The sequence below is a fragment of the Streptopelia decaocto genome (genome assembly GCF_964273445.1).
Source record: "Streptopelia decaocto genome assembly, chromosome: 10".
In the NCBI taxonomy this organism is placed as follows: domain Eukaryota; kingdom Metazoa; phylum Chordata; class Aves; order Columbiformes; family Columbidae; genus Streptopelia; species Streptopelia decaocto.
This window is the reverse complement of record NC_138665.1, coordinates 10,165,704-10,187,661: the sequence shown is the minus strand read 5'-3', so window position 1 is coordinate 10,187,661 and position 21,958 is coordinate 10,165,704. Positions and strand designations below refer to the sequence as shown.

General features: G+C 37.3%; 1 protein-coding gene across 2 annotated transcripts in view; it reads left to right on the top strand.

Moving 5' to 3' along the window:
• The window catches only part of DACH2 (dachshund family transcription factor 2), a 251,589-nt gene that overhangs the window by 204,616 nt on the left and 25,015 nt on the right, over window positions 1–21,958 (top strand). For both annotated transcript variants that reach the window (XM_082062043.1, XM_082062042.1), the window contains exons 6-7: window positions 1,113–1,248; window positions 3,075–3,155. In XM_082062043.1, the coding sequence (XP_081918169.1) occupies window positions 1,113–1,248; window positions 3,075–3,155 (217 nt within the window). The remainder of the gene's footprint in view (window positions 1–1,112; window positions 1,249–3,074; window positions 3,156–21,958) is intronic.

The window sequence follows — 21,958 nt, the reverse complement described above, 5'->3', positions numbered from 1 at the left end:
ACCAAGAAGAAGAAAACACGGGAGACTTTAAGATCAGTGAGTCTGACTTTTTTCCCCCAGAATTTGAAAATTTGTTTATTTAAATCATAGAATTTTCAAAACTTTAAGGAATTGTGACTCAACATAATAGAGTCCTTTCTGTTAAAACTTAATAAACATTTTTAGTATGTATTCAAAAATACTGCAATTAAAAGTCTCCCTTGAAGGTTTATTAGTTATTGTATGTTCGTTAAATAACAGATAATTGGTGAAAACTGATCCACTGAGAATTAACAGCTATGTAATAGATACACATCTGTTACATGATTTTGAGGCTCAGTTCTTATTTAACATGCAATAACTATCCTATTAAAAACACATTCAGTGCTATGTTTTCGGCTGGTGGGACTGGAATAGGCAAATGCCACCCCTTGCTGATAGAGGATCCAATCTCACATTCCCCGTGCATCATTCTCAAATATACCTCTAAACATGAAGATGAGTGTGGTTTAGAGAGATGGTTTGAATGGGTTACGGAATATTCTTAAAATGTCAATCTTACTGCCAGTGATATTAACGAATTGCCTCAATAGGTTATGAACAGAAGCTATTATGCTAGCTTTTTATAATGGAAAAACTATTAGAATCTACCACTCTTTTCCTAAAGCTATATTATTGATTTAGGATACTATCTAGCAAAAAATGTATAGAAAGTTCAGATACTATTGAGTTTATTTTCAAAATCATGGGGTAAACTGCTACCAAGTAGCCAGATTGCATGCTCCTAATCAACAAGTTAGAAAGGCAGAAAAATCACGAAGTTCCTTGGAGACAGCTTCCCCAGATTACACTGTAATTGTGAGTTTTAATGAGGTGGGGGCAAGAGGATCTCCCTTTTTTAAAAAAAAGCAGCTGATTGCCGGCGATGAGGGCTGTGCCCAGACACACCGCATATAGACTATATTTTTTTGGGGTATAGAACACTATACTGCTCTTTCAATGTGAATTCTGCTTGCTATTTCTCCCAGAAAGACCATTTGTTACCACTATTTTAGCCAACTTCATTTTTTCATTGAACTTCAGTGAAGTTCATGGATCAAATTGCACAGACATTGCTTTATTTCTGTTTCAAGGAAAGGATTCAAGACAGCCCTTCTCCAGCTCCGTCTCTCGAGGACAGCCAGCGGCCCGGCAGCCACGCGTCCTCCCACCAGAGCAGCAGCATGTCCAGCTCGCCGTCCCAGCTGGACCACACGCCCGACAGAATCGGTTAGTGCTCTGCGGCCTCACTTACTGACCTCAACAGTTCTAGCAGTTCCTTGGGGCAAATATTTATTTGCTAGGAAACTCAGGGAAGCACTCAGCTGCTAAAAACAAAAATAAAATCAAAGTTCATCACTCTAGTTTGGTTTATGAGGTTACTCACTATGCAGAGCCCGGCCCCTCAGGTTCATTCTATGCCAGTATCCACCCATGCACAGAAGATAATCACCCCCGCTCTGCTACAACCACCTTCTACAGGCTGGAGTGAGAAAGGGCTTTGGAAAGCACCCGGAATTGAAAAAATAGCAAGATATCTTTTTCTTGGTATGTATGTCAGAAAAGTCACAGGTTATACGATGGCTTTTTCCGTTCCAAAAACCTCCTCATGCCCACGCATTCCCTCATCACCGCAAGGCTGAGAGTTTTGATTTTTTTTTGGTCTCTCCACCACAGCTTTCGCAGCCTGTGCGTTATCGATCTTGTGTTTAAAATGCTAATTCAGTCTAGAGGAAGTTTAGATCCTATTCTCGGTGCTTCCAAGAGGGATCTAGGGCAAGTCAATTAACATCTCTTCACGTCACTATATGTCAACACTCTTGTCTTTGCAGTGACTGCAGCCTATGCAGGCTTTGCTGAGCTAGATTTAAACTACAAAAACAGTTCAGCCCGTGTAAGTCTGTGTAGACTTCACTCCCACCAAAGAACTGCTCAGCTGCTTGCTGGGATTTAGCAGTTTTGACTCTGGTCCCTGCAGCAGCACCGTGGCGCTGCACAAACTACTCAGCGCAACCTGAATTACTGTGCCTAAACATCTGCACACACAGGGAAGAGACTAGAAAGTGCATTCCCCTCAGCTTTTTCAGATATAAAGTAGGGCTAGAAATATATAGGACGAGAAATGAATCTTCCTATAGCAACAGTGAAAAAGGGACTTTTGTCCTCACTGTAGCTTTTGAAAGGAACTGTAACTTGTTTTATTAATAGTAGTAGCAAACACTGCAAGCTTCTGGGCTCCAGAAATGGTGCTCAAAGTTTTTTAAAGGAAACCAGGTTTTATTTATGTTGAACAAACTGTTTTTCTGCATTTACGTCTAATGCTTACTGTTGCAAAGATATGTATAGATAGTTTTATCTATACACATTCTTTTGCAATTTCAAAGAAAAAAAAGCTCTCCTTAAAATATGGCAATGAAGTTTTTAACAAGTGTCTCCACTGGAATAACTTTAAATTCTGTAATTGGTTATTTACAGAGAACAAAATGTTTTAGTCAAATAAGAAGAAAGAAAATAGGCATCTTGAAATCCTAAACTTAACACCTCTCACTGATCTTGTAGGTGTTAAGTAAAGTATTTCGGTTCTCCAGGATATTGTTTTTTCACTGTCATCTATCAATTTGCATTACTATCTGTCTGTGTTTTTTATTAAGCTTGCTGCTTTATAGAAAATTGCTAATACTTAAGTCCTTTAATGTGTTTTACCCTAAAATGATTTCTCTGAAGTACTTTTCTAATTAGTTGATTTGAACATTTCATAAGAAATCACATTCATCTCAGCAGTAATTTTTGTTCTGTCTTGATATCTTTGTTTAATAAACTTGAGCAAATTTGCATCTGCTGCAGGTTTCACTTGGCTCGAAGTGCTGAACCAGGACAGTGCAATGTTTGATTATGAACAATAAAGATGATCAATTGCTTTAGAACTTATGTAGTGTAAATAAATGTTGAAATACCAAAGTATTGACAAAAAGGAGTTATAATTTAATATTTTCCTATCTTCTGACATTTTTTTACTGACAGTGTTATATAGCTGTGCATTCTCATTTGTTTTTTAGCTATGCTGACCAACAGTAGGGAAGGAGAACTCATTGATCAGGAAACTGGGACCAGCTTAAAAAAAATACAAAAGGAGAAAGGTAAAATTACAGGCTGTTTTCCATCTCAGGCATTTCATTACACTTATTACATGCTTTATTCCTTTTTCTAATATTCTGAATATGCGATGACATACTGTTACAAATTTAAGAGCGCTAGTGCCTAATTGCAATGAATAATGGATCCGGTGAATTTAGATGACATTCTTTTTAGGAAGTGTAAACAACCAGGTCTTCACTTCTCTCTGTTTATATATTACGGGGCTAATATCTCGCTGGTCTCATGATTCAATTATTTATGAAGTTTCTAGCAAATATTTGATTAGTCACATGGTATCGTTGCTTTGCCTCCAGGAGATGCGTGTACAGACTAATGCTGGTTCGTAGGTGAGCAAAATAAGTCATTTTTTTGTGTCTAATAAAGTTACGTTACCTGACGAGTGAGAGACATGGAGGGAATAAGTGATGTTTGCCCTGCAGTGATTGTCCTGCAGGCCGGGAGGTGCCTCGTCTGCTCGGTTGGGTGCTGGAGAAAGTGAATATATTGGTGTATGCAGGTAAGGCCTGGGGAAGTGTTTTAGTGACAGAGCACATGGCATCTATGGCTTCACATCAAGGAAGAAGAAACCATGTGTTTCCTTGCAAATATAACAAAAAAATAAATTGTATTAATAGGGGAGAGGTTTATTCTGGCAATATGTACAGAAAGCACTATACAAAATGAGTGCCTGCAAAAAAAAGAAAGAAGATGTGATATAGTTAAAGAAATAAAATAAATCTTGAAGGTAAGTGAATACTGGAAAAATATTGCAAAGGCATATACTGAGGGAGATATTAAGGTTTCAGAGTGAAAAGGATGTGAAGGAAAAAAAGGAAGTGACCAAAAGAGGAGACAACATAAGCCAATTGTATTTATAAGTCTACTGTAAATAGGAACATTTTATCATAAATGAAAACAGAAACCGATTTATATTTTGATGGAGGTGATTTTAATGTATTTTCTGAGAAGACTAAAAAGACTGGTATAGACAATTCTATGAGCTACTCAAAAGAGAATTTGAAGGCTTCGTGTGCACGGTGGTTCCAGAGTTATATAAAATTATTTGAGCAGATTCACATTTGGATATGATCAGCTCTGTTCCTTGGACATCTGTGACTGGTTCAGTAATGGGAAGAAAGAACCTGAAAATTCCTCCTTATATTTTCATACTCAACTCTCTTCTTGAAAGGAAAAGTAGATGTTTTTTGTTCACTGGTTTCTCTAGGCATTTGGGCACTTTCCTTATGAACCCTGAAATAACCCTTGTGTGTCATTCTGAGATAATTTTCTGGATCATCATGCTTCAATTCTTCCCTCTTGGCTCCTGTTAGCATTTATAGACCAACAGCAGAAGCTGAACAGTTATCAACCATACCTTCATTTCTAAGATTAAAAATTACATTTCTGTAGTAATTACATAGGTGAGTATTTAATCTAAATTCAAAGGTGTAGTTGATTTTAATTTTGTTGAATTGTGTGTGGTTCTTTGCCACGTTTAGTTGTTTTTCAGCAAAACAATTCAATATCCTGTGTGGTTCAAGGATGCAAAGTCAGGTAGTTATTAGTAGTAGCTGTCCTGTCACTCAGGGTGGATGGAGGAAGGTACAGTTTAAGAATCAGAAAAGACAATTCCAAAATCCCAAAAAGCATGAAAATAATTTAAACCTCAACACCTGTGACCTCAATTCCCAGGCTTCTGTGATCATTGAACATTCCTTGTAACATGTACAAAATCACTAAGATCTGATGCTAACATTGTGTGTATGATCATTCACTTTAAGATTCAAGTTGTATAGGTTTATTCGTTTCCTGGTCTGTGGTTTTTACATAGTATTATCTCTCTTCAATTGATTATGTACTGGGAAATATGTCTTTAGACATGTGTTACTTCTGCATGCGCTAATGGGGTTTCTTTTAAGATGAACATAGTGTTCAGAGGTTGACCTGTGTCAGAAAAAAAAGTGCTTCAAAATTGTCAGACATTTTAAATTATCATTTTAAAAATAGATTAAAGTTTCTGGTTTCATACTTGGTCTGCACAGGTCAATTTTTTCTCTGCAAACATGACGATTTGTCTCACTCCCATGTAGATTCTTTGTTCCTAACACTACTACTGTTCTGTAGTGCATCATTATTTTGGGCTGTGGTGCACCTCAAATACATTGAATGTTTTTCAGAGTCAGATGTGGACAATAACTGAAGAGGGTATTCTGTGCTGGGTTGCTCAGCAAAAAAAACTCTATGTAATTTGTATACAGAATGAGCTCTGTTTTTCAAAACCTGCCATTGCTTTTACTAAGGCAAAATATATTTACCATGGAAAAGATTTTCAAAGTTATTAAGAAGGAATGTAGTTAAAATAAAAGTATCAACATTTATTAAGTATGACAAGTAAGCGGTTTATACAACCGTGGCAAACATATGTTTTCACATCTGTTTTGAGTAATATCATCATGATTTTAAAAATGATTTATAGCTCTGCAGGCCGTAAAATGCCAGCTTTGCTGTAAGTTGGAAGTTTTCAAGCAACAAAGAAATTATTGAAGGCATAAATTGAACATGTTTTTGTGTTACACACCTTGATAGAAATACAAATCTGAGCACTCTGTAACAAGATAGCAACAAATTAAAATTAAGTTACTAAAATTTAGCAGTGGCACTACTTATGTGAAATCTTAACATAAAACCTAATAAAAGTTATTGTAATCATTATAGGCAAATACTGTGATATCCCTCAGGATACACGATTTTTGTTTTCTATTTCCCATTTTAAGTGATCTCAGCACCAGACAAAAATGCGGCACTTTGTTCTCATCTAAGAAATGTCAAGGTGATTAGGGCTGAAGATAATATAGCTTAAACAGTTTTCCTTTAAAAGACAGGTAAGATGAGGTTGTTCCAGTTTTGTTGAGCTGTTTGCATATGTTGGTGCAGCAGAGTTTACTGAAGTAGCGACTGTCTCGTCACAGAGGGGTTAGAGCCCAGTTACAGACCATACCTGTCAGCTTTTTGAAGGAGAAATGCCATTAAATCTCAATTACTCCACATATTTTCATTATTTTTTCAGGAAGCATGGTCATGCTTAACGTTAGAGGACAACAAAGTCAAACATCTTTATAGGTCTGCAGTTTTATTTTTTCATACAAAATACATTATTATATTTTTTCTCAAACATCTTTAACCACTATGGTGCACAAACAGTTTGCCTCTGCATCCATGTCAAGGTATGAGTGAAAACCATATGAAGAGTAATCTGTACTTTATTTTGAAATTGCTAGTGAAAGGAAACAGAGTTAGAAAATCCCCTGCCTTGAACGTTTACTGAAATTTAAACGCAAATTCTTCCTGATTGTGCTTACTTGCTCTGTCTGGTTTTAATCAGTTACGTTTTACCTATACAAATTTCTGACAGAAACTAAATTTTAAATTCATCTGCTTCAGTATATATCCTGCAAAAAACCTCTGTTGTATGGGAAAGGATTGTGTTTGACACAGCCCCGTATAGGCTTTATAGAAACCTCCATATGAATTCTGGCATTAGGAAGGTTAAACGAGCCAGAAAAGAATTTGGCAATGCCTTCCAGTTGGATTTAAATACCAGTACAATTATTCTGTTTGACTGCATGACAAGAAATATTGCAAACTCATCATGTAAGATGGAGTAATAAAAGGCACTGGCCCAACTCCTGCCACAGAAATCAGTACAATTTTGTAGGAAAATATCCTAAATGACCAGTGTCTTCAGATTTAACCACTGTTCAAGCAGTCTTGGAGTAGAAATAAAGATCGTATTTGTTGAGAAAGAGATTTGCTCTGAATTTCCCAGAGCTGCTTGGTGGTGCTGCCAGTTGTCTGCATCTTCAGAGCACCGGGCTGGACTCAAGGGCAATGTCTCATGTTTCCTGTAGACAGTTGTCTGCGAAACTGTGCATCTGGCATCTATCCCTTTTTGGTTTATTAAAGAACACCTTTCCCTTTATTACTTCAAGGAAATGGAAATTTTGCATCATTTCTGTCAGCTGAGTGAAATATTTTCAGATGGCCAGAGACTACGGTAATGAAAGAATAACTATATTTATTTATTGTATTTCATTAGCGGAAAAGAGGTTTTATGCTGTTTAAATTAATCATTGCCAAAGGAGTGGGTTACTCAGGACGTGAGGGGAGGAGAACAAGCAGGTGCAGAACACCTGAAACAGCAACAGGCCCCGTGGTGGGGGGAAATGTCCTCCAGAGAGGGGACGTTTCCAACAATTAGTCTGAACGCATCCAGATGGGGAGTGCAAGGAGTAAGAAAGAGAACTGAGAGCCTGGAGCAGCACCACACAGCGCAGGTACCAAGTGTGCCCTAGGGGCCAACACTGCAGCGTTCACCGGGCTGTTTCGTTGACATATCAATACTTGCATGTTAAAGGTTTAATAAGAAATAAGCAATTTTCTTCATTAATGTGCTCATGAATCTCTCCTTGAGATACGTGGAAAACTCCACAAGTTAGAAATGAAGTTGTGTTGCTTTTGGTGTCTGAGTGTGTCTATTGGAGACCCTGGGGTCACTTCATAAGCAGCAGATGCTGTAATACAGAGGTTTAATGACTGCAAGGGTTTATTTTTTCTAAAATCCTTAAGTGACGTGCACAGTGCAAATGTTCTGGAAAATTCAGAGATACTATATTTTTACATTTTCTATCCTTTAAGAATACTGAAGGATAAGAAGAACAGTGTTTTATTCTCAGTAAAGGCTTTTTCCACAAGTTTTGTTTCATTGTTAAATTGAACCTGCAAATGAACCGACAACTGTTAAAATGGTGGCCTGAGAGTAGATGTGATCTTCCCTCAGTCAATCAATCCAAAAAAAGCAAACCCATGGAACCAAGGCAGACATTTGTTAACGCTTAAATTCACGATATATGTAAATAGAAAGTAATGGCAGATCTTTAATTTTTGAAGTGTCTAGACACATATCATTATGACTGTGTGTTTAGCCATTGCTCAAACATTTATAGCCACAAGGGCAGTTATGCAAGAGATACAAAGTATTCCATGGTGTCATCTTTTACATTAAGTTTATATTAGAACTTTATTAGCAGAATCAGTTTTAAGGATGCATTTTTCTAAAGAGTAAAATACCTACTTCACAATTATCTTGGCAGCTGGACCAAGACAGTTTCTTAAATTGATATATAATTTATTAATATGTTTTATTTATTAGATTTCAGTGACTTTAATGTATTGCTCTCTCGACTCTACAAATTATGAGTCTATATAAACGTGCTGAAATAATGACATTTTCTTTGCTGAAAAGGCTTCGGGCCAATTTTTTTAGTAAGGTATTGGTGTAAGTCTGTGGAATAAAATGGGGAAATAAGGTTGTCTCTGCAGAGTTTACTATTTCCACTTTTCCGCCAATACTGTGAATTGAGTTTTAGGTAGATCTATATTATTGAGCTATATCAGATTTGAAAGGCATAAAAAGGGGACAAAAAATTGCTGATTGGCACCCAGTGACCTAAGGAAACTTTTCGATTAGGCCCAGGAATCTTCTTCTTAGAATTAGCACTTGTATTAAAACAGACCCTTGGAATTCCCTGATTTGCAATATCTCTGACGCAAAGTTATTCACCTGAAAACTGCAGTTCGTGACAGTCTTAATGTCTATCAGTTATTTAATAAGCTTACTTGAGTCCTTATTGCAAGGAATAATATCTGAAAAATATGCATCCTGAATGTTTTTCTCATGTTTCAGAAATTCTGGACATCTCCGGGAAGGCACTGATGGGGTCCAACCTCCCATGGGCACCAGACCTGCTCCACAAAAATGGTGTTTGTGCATTTGTGTGCCCAGGGGTGTAGGGAAGGGGGAGGTTCTTCTCTGTTTGAACTCATCCAATAATTTTTAGACTGTCACTGCCTGAAATTTTTGTTTGTACAGACAGTATATCTTACTGAAAAAAACATGTTGTTTCTAGCAAGTACAACAAAGGCTGCCATCAAACACTTCTTCACTAGCAAACTACTCAGAAGGCAGCAATTTCTGCTTTCAGTACAGCTGCCTGTTAGAAGAAAAGATGTTTTTGGCATATTTCATGCATTTGATTTAAGTCAAAGTAAGTGAACTGATAACAATTTAAATGAATAACAAAAAATCGGTGATTGCGAAAGTTTTGCAATATTTGTGTCTGAGGAAGACCTTAAAGAAGTTCATAAAAGTTGCACTTTATAAAATATAGTTTTTTTTTTTCTCAGGGTTACCGTTAGTGAGCCAAGCTTTAGAGTTTGTCATGTTGCTCAAAGATGGATGTTATATGTCGGTGGAATATTATTGAGTGACATAGACACAGCTGTGGCCCTGGGTCCAAAACCTTTGCTTCAGTCATGAACGGAGAGGACCAGAAGTGCTCTTGTTTGTGACAGCAATGTGTGCTCCTGCCGTCAAAGAGCAAATCCAGCCTTTATAGCATCAGCGGACTTTGCTTTATATAACCTGATTTTGGAGGAGAGACATACAAGGTGGTGAACTAACCTCAGATTGGAAGTGGAAATAAATTATTTTCTTGAAATAGGTAGTTATGAAACCAGAAGAAGTGTGTTCTTCATTATATTTATATATCTTGTTAGCAGAGCTGATATAACCCGTATACTGAGCTCAGGAGCCACTGGGGCTGCAGGACAAAAGGAGGTCCAGACCACAGGCAGCTCGGGATGGAATTTGTAGGAAATCCGTTTTCACATTTCATTGTTGGGGCAGAGGCCACCGCTACAACAGTATTTACTGTGTTGTGTATTTCTTTATTGTAGCCATATTTATTTCTGGGGACAGACACTTTTGAAAGTAGAAGTTGGACTCCTAAGTAATTTTGAGATGTTCTTCACCTGCGATGTATTAGTAATGTGCAATTGTGTTCATGAGAACAGTGGAAAATCTATAATATTCCCAAAAGGTTGTGTTGCACATACACAGGGTCACTTAACTTTAACCATTTTAGCCATTAGAATTCTGTAATTCAAGGCAAATGAGTACAAAGCTAGAAAGACAGTGATTATTCCATTATGAAATTCCCCAGGCACCCTTCCTTGGTCATGCTCGACTGTTGCATGTTGCTCTGGAAATACCAGCTGATTTATTTTCTTTTATTTTGTAGTCAGTGTGACAGTTGTTTCCAAAGCAGATTTTTCTTCTAGTTGACAGAATATGACAAGCTATAACAAGTAGTTTAATAAATAAAATTCTGCTTCTGGGTATATTTTGAGCTGTTATAATCTATAAAAAATTGTGCAGTTTCTATTTTGTCCGTCACCTGGCCTGCTGTGCAATGATTTGATAGCTCGATTTGGCTTGTGTGGATTTGCTGACAATATCCCATGGCTTAATCAGGTGAGTGTTGTCAGTGAGGGGATACGTAACCGTAAAGTGTTTAATCACAGTTGAGCGGAGTGCCTGTTCTGCTGTGGTAGAAGGTGCCTTTTTGAGGTAGAATATGCTGGATGATGGAGAATCTCTGGTAGATGCCTGAGCTGGAGCAGAAAATAGCACACGTGCACACGTCTGTCTACAGAAGTCAGAAAATATGAATGGCTCAGAAAATAACGTGTTATTTATACATCTGTAACCTTTGAAGACATGTCAGATGCTGTCAATTAGGAGACTGGCCTGTATTTATTCTTGTTGTCTTGTTGTTTGTTAGTTTTAAGATCTAGAAAGTTATTGTAATGAAGGTGCCCTCCAGGCAAAAGTGCGGGGAAAATCACGCATTAGAGTTGCCAGAGTTGCTGTTTGACTTTTGACATTATTGTCATATACCCTACGGCATCCCACAAAGAAGGGATTTAGATAGAAAGGAAACCTTGAAATCACTCTATAAAAAGAGTATATTTATATATACTCCATTTTCTTTTAACTGTTGTATTTTAAAGAAAGCATAATATTTTTGTAAAATTCAAATAACAGTAGTAATAATAATAATAATAATAATAATTCCAATGTGTCATACTTTAAAAATACTTTTAAAAAAGCCACCAATATGCAAAAACTATTTAATGTGTTCCTGAGAGATAGCTTGATTGTCTCAAGAAGATTCATTGCTAATCACTCTCTATACACACATTTTGAAATCTCAGCAGAAAATAAGTCAGGCATTTCTAGATTATAGACTTATTCGCAATAAGAATTCTCTCTAATATACAAGATAAGTTTTCAGCACCCTATTTTAGGATTAGTGTTTTGTAAACTTCACTGCCTATATAGCATATATTAAATATATTATAAATTAGGCTAGAGTTTTAATTTTACAGAAGTAGCAGCTCATAGATCATCAGTCCCATAAAATGCTGAAGCTAAATGGTCCCAAGTATCTGAAAGGTCTATCATTCTGTGATAGTTGTGGCTAAAGTGACAGAATGTTTGTGGTTTCTGTGCAGTTGTGTTCTGATGTTCAGACGCATAAGTGGAAACTGTTGAGGAGCTGCCTCCCCTTCTTCTGTGACTACAAAAATGTCTGTTCCCATTTCCTCTTAAGAAAGTTTACAGTCTCAAGGACCATCATTTATTCCCTTATCTTCACTCTCAGCTGAAAAGGAAAATATCTCTCTATACAGGAAACAGCCTATCCATCAAAATCCTGGGTTAGAATACGGGAGTTTTACCCCAGAACAAAAGGAAACTGAGAAAAACAATGCATTTAGTTTCAAATACAGAACAGATAATTTACTTTCTTAATAAAGTTTATTTGCGGACATAAAGACATAGAGAAACAAGTCAGGTTCAGAGCAGCTTTGTCAGCCTCTTCCATGGGCTGTTCCAGCTCCTTCTTCATAGAAGAGCTGGGGGGAGCCCCATTGCTGCCCCAAATGAGCTGCTGGGAGTGTGCAGACCATCATGGGTCTTGGTATTATATATAATATATATTATTTGTTATTATATATGGCACTGTGTAACGTGTTTGCATCCTGACTGATAAGTAGCTGTAGCATAGATTTGGAATGTTTGATATCACTAAAATGAGAGTGTTTATCTAAAAAGAAAGATTATTACAGAAGAAATATAGAAGGCAAAAGAATAGATATTAAACCTTGTTTTCCAGGCTGTTGAATCAATTTATAGGAAGACGTGAGTGAGCAGGAAGGTAACAACATCTGGTAGCAATAAATGTTTCCTTTCCTGAGTTACCAAATTAGCTATGGGAAGGTGATTAGAAATAAAATATAATGATTTCTGATAGAAATAGGTACCACTGCATGGGCTTTGAGATAAGAACTTGACAAATGTGTAAAATAAATGCAAAACTGGTTTTCAAAAGGGGAGAGATTACCATTTTCTGTGTTGTGTGCCAAGATTTGTGCATTTCAAGTGTTAGCAGTTGGCTTCTTTTCAAAACTGATAAATAATGATGTTTGTTGCAGAAACAATTATCCTAAAAATAATTTAAAAGGATTGTTTCCCCTTTTTGTTTGCCTATAAAGACCACGTTCAATTTATATATAGACAGAAAGAGCTCCACTTGCATCTATAAAACAGTTCTTAAATCATTCTAAATTATTGATGTGCACAAAGGACTCTTTCCACTTTTGTTTGAAGTTTTATTTCTGCGCCGTTTTGCTTTCTAATTGTACTTTCAACTACTATGACATCTGTTATAGTTGTTTCAAAAACTTTCAATACTTTTCTTTTTTAATGATAGACAGTCTTTTCAAAGACAAACTGTCTTCATTTCGAGCAAGAAAAATAATTAGTTGAAAAAAGATCACTGATTTGGCCGGGGAACTCACCATTTTACTCTTTTTTTCGCAAGTTGCTGTTTTATATGATTCCAGCGCCTACTCAACAGAAAGCTGGCCAAGTAAATTCATCTCTGCAGCAACTCTGAAACCATAGAGCATCAGCATATGTCCTTTGCTTCCCTGAGGAAATCCAGGACTTTATTCTACCAGAAAGAGTACCAAGAAAGTACTTCACAAACTGGGAGCCTCTATGTGTCTAACAGATGGAAAAGTAAGCTACGATTCCAAGCTGCTGTGCCCAACGATATAGGGAAAAAGCCCAGCAGTTTGAGATGCAATTAATCCTTAAAAGTGTGCTTGGAAATTTTTTTAATTTAACTAGTGCTACAAATAATGAGATGCAGCACTAAATTAGTCTTATGACATAATCGCAGTTTTATCTCTGGCATAAAAATACAGCAGGCATTTAAAGTATCCCAGAATAGGAAAGCCCAGTGTAAAGATGTTTCCTTGTCTCTTTTTCAAAAGAGAATATTTGTCCCCTTAAGGTATAATAGCTTTCAGCTTTGAGAAATTTAAGTGCAGGACTCAGGTCCAGTTACAATACACAATAACTAACCTTTGAATTCATATAATAATTAATACAACGCATGGGGATTTAATTGACCACAAGATTAAACGATTAAGGAAAAAAATTTCACCCTAATTGAGAATTGAACCCCTGCCTTTTATTCATTGAGTGTCTGCTCTGCCACTTGAGTCATGAATTGGGGGTTAATTGACTGTCTAGAATCTCCCAAGGAGCAATTATTTCATATAATGGCGCTAACACATACTGTAGTAAGGCAATTTTTAATGGCAGCCTTTTTTCCCCTGGATTTAGAGAGCTTCCCTGAGGAGAGCAAGAAGAGAGAATCATAGAATCATTCTGGTTGGAAGAGACCCTTAAGATCATTTGAGTCCAACCACAAACTAACTCTGGCACTAACCCATGTCCCTAAGAACCTGTTCTCTCTTTGATTTTTTTCAGTATGTAATTTTGTTGCATATTTAAGTGGCTTCTCTTTTCCAGTGTTGGTGGAATAGAAATTCATTGATAAAATTCCAAGTTTGTGGCAAAATTACAGTTCCCAGCTCAAGTCATTAAAAAGACTTGGGAATAACCTGTAAGTACTTTTAAATAGAAAAATAATAAAAAGAAGGTGCTAGGTATACTTACATTTTTAACCTTTTGTATTTATTTGCTCACATAAAATCTGGTACTTCATAGTAGATTTTTCTGCTTCATTAGTGTAAATTTGCAGAACTTTTCTAATTACTATTCCCCTTTGAAGAATAAAGAAGAGAGATAGTATCAAAACTTTTAAACTAAATGAATACTTAGTTATGGATAGTTAGGCATTTTTATACTTAAGTATATTCTGATTTTCAAATGTTTTTATAAAAGTATCATCTTTACAAATGCTTGAAGAAATGCTCAATTTAGGAGAAACTATTTTTGGGGTGGAATTATCAAAGATAAATGCAGAAAATGTTCTCTTTTTTCATTTTGAAAATAAATTTTAAATCCTACGGTCAAGAAGGACTGACCATGTAGGTAATTCATGCCTAAAAATATGTAAAATCACTGTACACATAGCGAAGTCTGACAGGAGGTGTGGAAATCGCCCATAGCATTAAGGGTACTTGGAAAAAGAAGCAGTTTGGAAACATTTTTATGAACAGATACTTCAGTGACATAATCCTTAGATTTTCTGGTTTTGCTGGAGGTTTTTTAGAGAGCTGAAACTGTGGAGAGTGGGCATGGCCCAGACTGTTTTCAGCTGGAGAAACACTGTTTGAGACTAAAAAAGTTATTATTTCCTCTTCCTTATAAACATTGGAGGTGAAGAGGTAAAATAGATATAACAAATACAAAAGAAAGAGGGGTTTACAGTGTAATTCTCTTTGAGTTGGGTTTCATAGTCACTCATTTTCACCTGGTCAGTGAAATTCTAGAGTGAAGACAGAGAAGCAAGATCTGAAATTTCTAACATGAAAAATAAGCACAGTGTTTTCTGCAGGGTGAGGAAATAGTTGTCCCAGGTCCCATAATAACATCTGCCACCATCTGAGGAGGATGATGCTCTGGTGAAGAAATAGAGTAAGAAAAACCAGCATTTCCCATTGCTTCTGCCTTGGGAAGGAACAACCTGGACATGTTCACAGGATGAACTAAGTAACAAAAGCAATATTTTACACTTCAAGTTTGATTCCTTTACTGTTCTCACCTAGTTCTAACATCTCCCCTTTAAATATTCTGTTCCACAGTTTTCTCCACCTGCTGTTTTCTAAAACTTGCACATGTCCCAGTCCACATACACCATCATTCTTCCGTTACGCTCTCTGTTCACATTTTGCCCTCCCAATCCAAGCTCTGTGCAGCACCCAGCTCGCCTGCCTGCCTTCTTGCTGTCTTTTTTTCTACAGGAAACAAATCCATATATTGACACAGAAATCTCCAAGGTCAGAAGCCTGTTTGGTTTGTGTTTACTCTTTTTAAATAAGTACCACACTGCAAGAAAATTTTAACACTATTAAAGACTTCCACATAAGTTAGTTAAGTGTAATTGACCTTCTGTAATACATCAGCAAAAAATCCAAAAGGGATCACGTAGATTGTCTATATCAGAAATAGAAACTGCTGCTCTCAGAAGTTCTGATTTTTTCCCGATACAGACCTGCACTTCCCGGGCCTGTTGTACAACCATTTGTTTACATGCCTTGGCTCAGGTTTTTTTGGCGATTTTTCATGCTGCATGTGCAAGTTTGGTGTGTAACCAAAAGTGGTTCATCATCACTGCTCTCCTCGGTGTTAGTCCCAGCCTTACAGCCAGGTGAGGTACATCCTGCTGCCTTCCCTTTCTCAAGCAGTTTATTTGTAATTGCACCGTACTTGTACTGAAGGTCTATTATTTCTTAAAAGTAGTTGCCGCTGAATCATTTGGATGGACTTGACCCTGAATCAAGGTTTCTTATGTCATGGTAGAAACCGTGGATCGAATTTTCTTCTCATGTAAATTTGAAGGAACTGCTTGGAGTAAGCGGAAGCCCTCTGTATTGTTTTCAGTAGGATCGGAAGCTCTATGCTGGAGGCATTCAGCATTGCTCAAGGAGTGCTTTAAATGATGTTGTAATTACAGTCAATTTGTTTCCCTTTGGAAGGCTGCCTTTAGATGGGCAAAGCCTTGCAAGCTTTGTGGTTGGTTGACAAGCAAATAAAAGCCCAAAGCAGCCATTCAGCTCCCAGCTGCCCTTGCCTGCAGCGCTGGCCTTCACCTTGTTCCCTGCGATGGGAGGAGGTAACTCTGATAGTGATCGACACCATTTCCTGGGCAGAGTACATTCAGATTTTTATTATGATATTACCAGGACATATGTTTGTGGAAAGAAGATATATATATATCCATGTTTAGCCTCAGAATATAAACTCTGTAGAAACAGTATATTACCTGCATGAAACTGAAAATATGGGTGACATAGTGTGCGGGAATTGGGCCTGGCTTTGCTTACAAATCAGCCTGATGATGAGGCTGCAAAAGTTATATGTTCACTGCTTTCACATACTGAATTTATTAGCTTCTTGAAATTGATTTTGGATGCCTTTCATTTGCCATTGGGCTGAACTCAAAAGCAAAACGATGATATACCACATTTTGCTCACTCATCTTTTTATTGCCCAACTATTGTTATTGAGTAAAAGACATTCAATGTGGTTCCCAAAGGAGACAGAAAGCACATTTCATTTTATTTTTAATTGACAGAAGTTTAACTGAAGGCGAGTCCTGCAATCCTCCAGCTTAATATCCAGGTGGCAGCTGCAAAGGGGTAGAGGGGATGGGGATGGGCGCTGGGATTCAGTTCAGATCAGGGCTGAGAGCAGAAGCCAGAAGAGCTGTCAAACTTTGTACTGCTTTATTTGCTTGGAAGGAATGGTGCAAAGTTAATATCGATGCAGTGCTAGCGTTCAAGTAGCGTTCGAGTAGTTATCTCTGGGAAGGTAATGTGAACTCAGCAGTATCATTGCTTTGATCTTTGGTTAAAGTCTCACAAAACTAGATTGCTGTTTGACTGACAACCTTGTCAGAGCCTGAATGAAGACTGACACTCTAATATTGAAAACGCAGCGTTTACAAAACTTAAAGCCTGAGTTTTCTCATGACGCTGCTTCTTTTGTGGAAGACTGAATTTCACATTTATTTTTAAATAAGTGTATACCTTGCTGTGTGCAGCTAAAACTTACGATTTTAGGCTGCTGGCTCACAACTACTTCTTACCCTGGTGTTCGATGCAGATGTGTTTATAGCAACAGTACTGTCATAATGTGTTTGAAGAAGCAGGAGTTATTATTTGAAGGTTTGAAAGTGGTGGTGTTTATCACAACTCAATACCAAATAATGATTGATCCGACACACGGGTGATGGACGCAGAGGTGGCAGCCTGCAGCTTGGTTTGGGTGGTGTATCTGGCAGTCTCTGAGTGGGTCCAATACACAAGTTAAAAGGTTTCTGCCACATAATCCTGTCTTAAGGGGTTGTCTTCAGCTATTGCTTATTCTTTGAATTGTCCCCTTAATACCCTCAAATCAACAGAGGCTACTAAATTGAGGGTTAGTTTGTGGAGCAGACTTCTCCTTTCATGCCAGTAATCTGTTTAACTATGAGTTCTCTTCCAGTCATACCTTATTTCTTTCTAACCAGTTTTAAATGTCCTGAGTTTGAAGTCTACCTTACCTTCTCCACCACTCAGTCAGACTTCTCAGGCAGGCCTGGGCAGGCAGCTCTCGGTGGATTTGTGTGTGAGCAGGATGTTGGGCAGGCTGATTTCCAGAGGTCCCTTCGAGTCTCAGCCATTCTGTGGTTCTTGTCATCTCTCAAGTAATATGTAAGAACAAACCAAATTGTGTCTATTTCCACATCAAAATACCTTAAGCCTGGAAATGTCTCCCCAAAATAATAATCCTATGTATGATCCAGAGGTGTTAGTGGAGAGACTTCATTTATATGATGCAGTTTAAAAAGATTTTGACAGAAGGGGCTGATGGGGTGTGGGGCTTTGCTGTCAGAGCAGGTGTTTTCTGAGACTGCATCATCAGTTTTTCCCGACTGCCTGATTCTCATTGTACTTCAGTAGTGCTAAATTCAGAATGCAGTTCTTTCCTTACCTCTTAGGTCATATATGTCTTGTATGAATGTGTGTATGTACATAGCTTTAAGTATCTAAAGAAATATGCATAAACACTTGCAAACTGATATGTGTGCAGTACATTATCGTATCTCTATCTACTAAAGTATTCTTTATGAAGAACTGTCAATTGAAAGCCAAGATTAAAGCTAATTTCATCAGCAATGCAGCTTTACTGAATAAACCTTGCGTTTGGCCATGTTTTCAAAGTGGACATGTTTAAGTCACAGGAATAATTACCATTTCATCATTTGAAGTCTGCGAATGAGTGATTTCAGAATGAAAAGCATATGTAGCTATGCTGATTATGCAGAATAAATTATTTTCAAACCCAACATTTATATCAGTACATTTCTATTGTTTGGAAAATGCATGTCCACCAAAAAATAATGATCACCTAATTTTTGCTGTAAACATTTTTAAAATATATATCTGACATTCCTTTTGGAAATGTCTATTATACAATCTGCTTCCATATTGCAACACATATGGTAAGAAAACCTTGCTTGCAAGCCACTGACTGTTTTTAAACAGTTTTCAAAATTGCACTGAATGATAGCTCATGTACAAAAATTGGTATGCTTTATATTTTATAACAAGCAGCTTAGCATTTTCTAAGCTATGACAAATTTCTCCTTGGATATTTTTTAATGTAATAATAAGATTCGTTTAGCTGTCCCTATTTTTTTAATGTTTTTTTTAATGTACGTAGGCACTGGTGGTATATTAGGAAAACTTCTGAGTCATTCTAGTTATGTCTTACTCCTTTCTTTAGTCTGTAGAGGCCTCTGTGGGCATAAAGGTTGTTGCTGTTGAAGGCTTTGTTCAGTTGTCTTTTTTTTCCTTTTTTGCTTTCCCTCGCTGCATGTACGTATCTGTATGTGACACATAATGTAGATATTTAGAAACCAGTTCTGTTGCTATGATTTTGATAAAGCATTTCTGGAACTTGTATTTCAATTAAAGATTTATAGCTCTCCTTTTGCCTTAAACCTTGTTTTTAAAGGCCAGAAGAGAAAAGAAACCCCAAACCATAAACATGTTAGTGAAATATCCATACTAGCTTCAGTTAATGGTATTTTCTTAAAGGAGATAAGTTACTGAGCCACCTTTTAAAACAAGGGTGTTAATTTACTGTTTCCTTTCATCTGTTGAAATAATTACTTTTCTTTTTTACCTTCAATAGTTTGTTCTGGTCGTTAACATTTCTGTAAAATTAAGTTTGAAAGGTGCTTTTAATGTTCAGCTAGGCTGCAGTGCACATTTGACTGTTAAAATCAACCTACTTAAGGCAGAACTAATGTTTAACACTCGCAGCTATTTGAAGTAGTTCACTGCCCAGTTTAATGGTGCTGCCAAGGGCAATGGTCACATTGCTCGCTATTATATTTTGGGGGGTTTGTTATGCTGGCAATAAAGACAATCCATGATATTTCTGAAAACATTGGCTTAGATCTTAAAGACATTATTTTTCTGCTAACAAGCCATAAACTGTAATTTCTTGGGGAGTAGCAGCAAGAAGCACTAACCCCTGCTCTTGGCCACGTACTCCATTTAGCAGCTGTAGTTCCACACCACAACGTTAGTGTCGAATGACTTTTCCTGCAAGGTCTGCTGGAAAAGACTTAATCAAACTGTACAAAAACCACAGTGATGGTTGACTGCACTGGGAGAAGGGCTCTTATATCATGGGAATTGGGTTTTTCATTTTATTTGCTATCTAGACAGTTTTAAGACATCTGCCCGGTTAGGTGAAGAGCGACCCTGCAGATCTCAGCCTGGCCTGATGGAAACTTGGTGCGGAGACAACTTGGCTGCTGTGATGTGAACCGTCTCAGCTGTGGTCATAGCCTGACTGATAGCTTTGGTTTCAGTGCTTTTTTTGTGGATTTTGCTGGTTTAGTTGCTACAGAAGTGGACATGTCTGTCGTGCACCATTGTCAGTATAAAACTGCTTCTCCAGCCTTCCATCCAGAACAGACCTTCCCAATGGCCAGAGGCACTTCCAGGCTGCTAATGCTGCCTCAGTCTGTGCATTTTAGAATGTAGGTCAAATAAGATTATGTATGGGAATCTTCAGGCAAACAGCACAGAAGAAAACGTAACTAGTTCTTTGGGTAGTGGAGTTGATGGAAACTTCACTGGAGTCTTCAACAAGTCCAATGGGAAATGCAAAGTGTAGGGCTGCCCCAAGGAACCACGAGTGAATAGAGAATAGCATAGACATCATAGCCTTCCTAGGTGAAGTCACGATTTTATAACAAAAAGCTGCTTTTGCTTCTTTGATAAGCAGGAGCAGATAGATAATTTAAAGATTAAACAATACATCTTCTCAAACAAAAAGAAATAGATAGATATATATATTTACTAAACAGTGGGTAAAATTTTCCCCATGGCCAGGCTAGTGCAATTTTACAAGCTTCAACAATGCTGAATGGATGTTATTGAGAAGTGAATTTGGCTCATTCTTTTTATGCTTTTAATAAATACCCGAGGGAAAGGCAGTTGTTCAAGGAAAATGAAATACAAATAAACATAGAATTTATTCTCAGTAGGCATTCTGGGGAACTTGGAGCTGGAGTTTTATGCCATGTTTTTTTTCCTGGTACTTGCAAGCAAAACTAAAATATTCATATAAGCTGTCAGTTCTCTAAAGCAAATTCATCCTTTTAAAAAAATAAAACTAAATATAGATTCAGTGGATAGAACAGAAACAACGTGAAACATAATAAATGTCATTTCTGCTCCAAAGTACATCATTGTAATGGACCATATTATTCTGGACTGTGGATACAAATGTGGGGTTTTTCGCAGCATCCTGTAACAATTCCTGAGACACAATTGTGCACAAAACATCATTTGTAATTATAGCAGTTTACCATTTTCGTCTGCCCAATGCTTATTTTTCATTTGATTGATAATCCATGTGCTTCAAGCTAATGAAGGTTCTTCATGCTGCCACTTAATAGAAGTTACTAGTTTTTACAACCTAAATGTCAGGACAACATTGGTGTTTTTTGTTTGAAGAAAAAATAAAAAAGAGTTTGTTGCTTCATAGGGTATTTTTTCACATGATCCCTTGGGTGCCACAGAGAAATACAGTCAGTGGAGAGAACGTTTGTTGGTACAAAGAAGAATTTAAACTATTGATTTCCTTTAAGATTTATCATTGCCCAAACTTTCAAATAGCCCTTCAAAAAATCTGCAGTTCCCCACGTAGTGTCCTGTGGAGGGTCAGAGACAACTCTCTTGGATCCACAATTATTTTGATTACTGATTACTTAATTTTCTATATTATTATTATTTCTGACATTTTTACTTTGAAAAATAAGTTAGTTACACAGTCTGATAGCTGTCAGTTTAAACTGACTTTCTGTCATTCTAGACTACATATCCAACTTAGATACCATTGCCAGAAGCAATGCAGATTGATTCCGAGTCAGTATTTACTACTGGGCAGTACAAATCCAAACCTTATACGTCATAAAAGCAAGAACATATTTTACTGTTTGAGTACGGCCGAGCTGCAAATGTTCCACGGCACCTGAACAGAGAGCAGCTCTTGAAAAACGTGTATTTTATTTCATTTTGTAGAAGATACGTGGGAAAATGCCTTTCCGGGTAAGGTCCGTGCTTCATTAATGTTCTGATCCACTGGTTGTTTTTCGTGGGCTGCAGACTTGAATGTTTGTGGACCCCCCATCCCGTAAAACAGCGTCGTCCCCAGTTTCGTCACCGCGGGCTGCAGTAACCGTCCCAAAAACTTCAGAGCTGGAGCAGCGGAGTGTACAGCATCAGTACCTTTCAGAATTTTAGAAAACTAGCTGATTAAATCTGCGTTTAAATACGACTTTCAGTCTAGAACTCT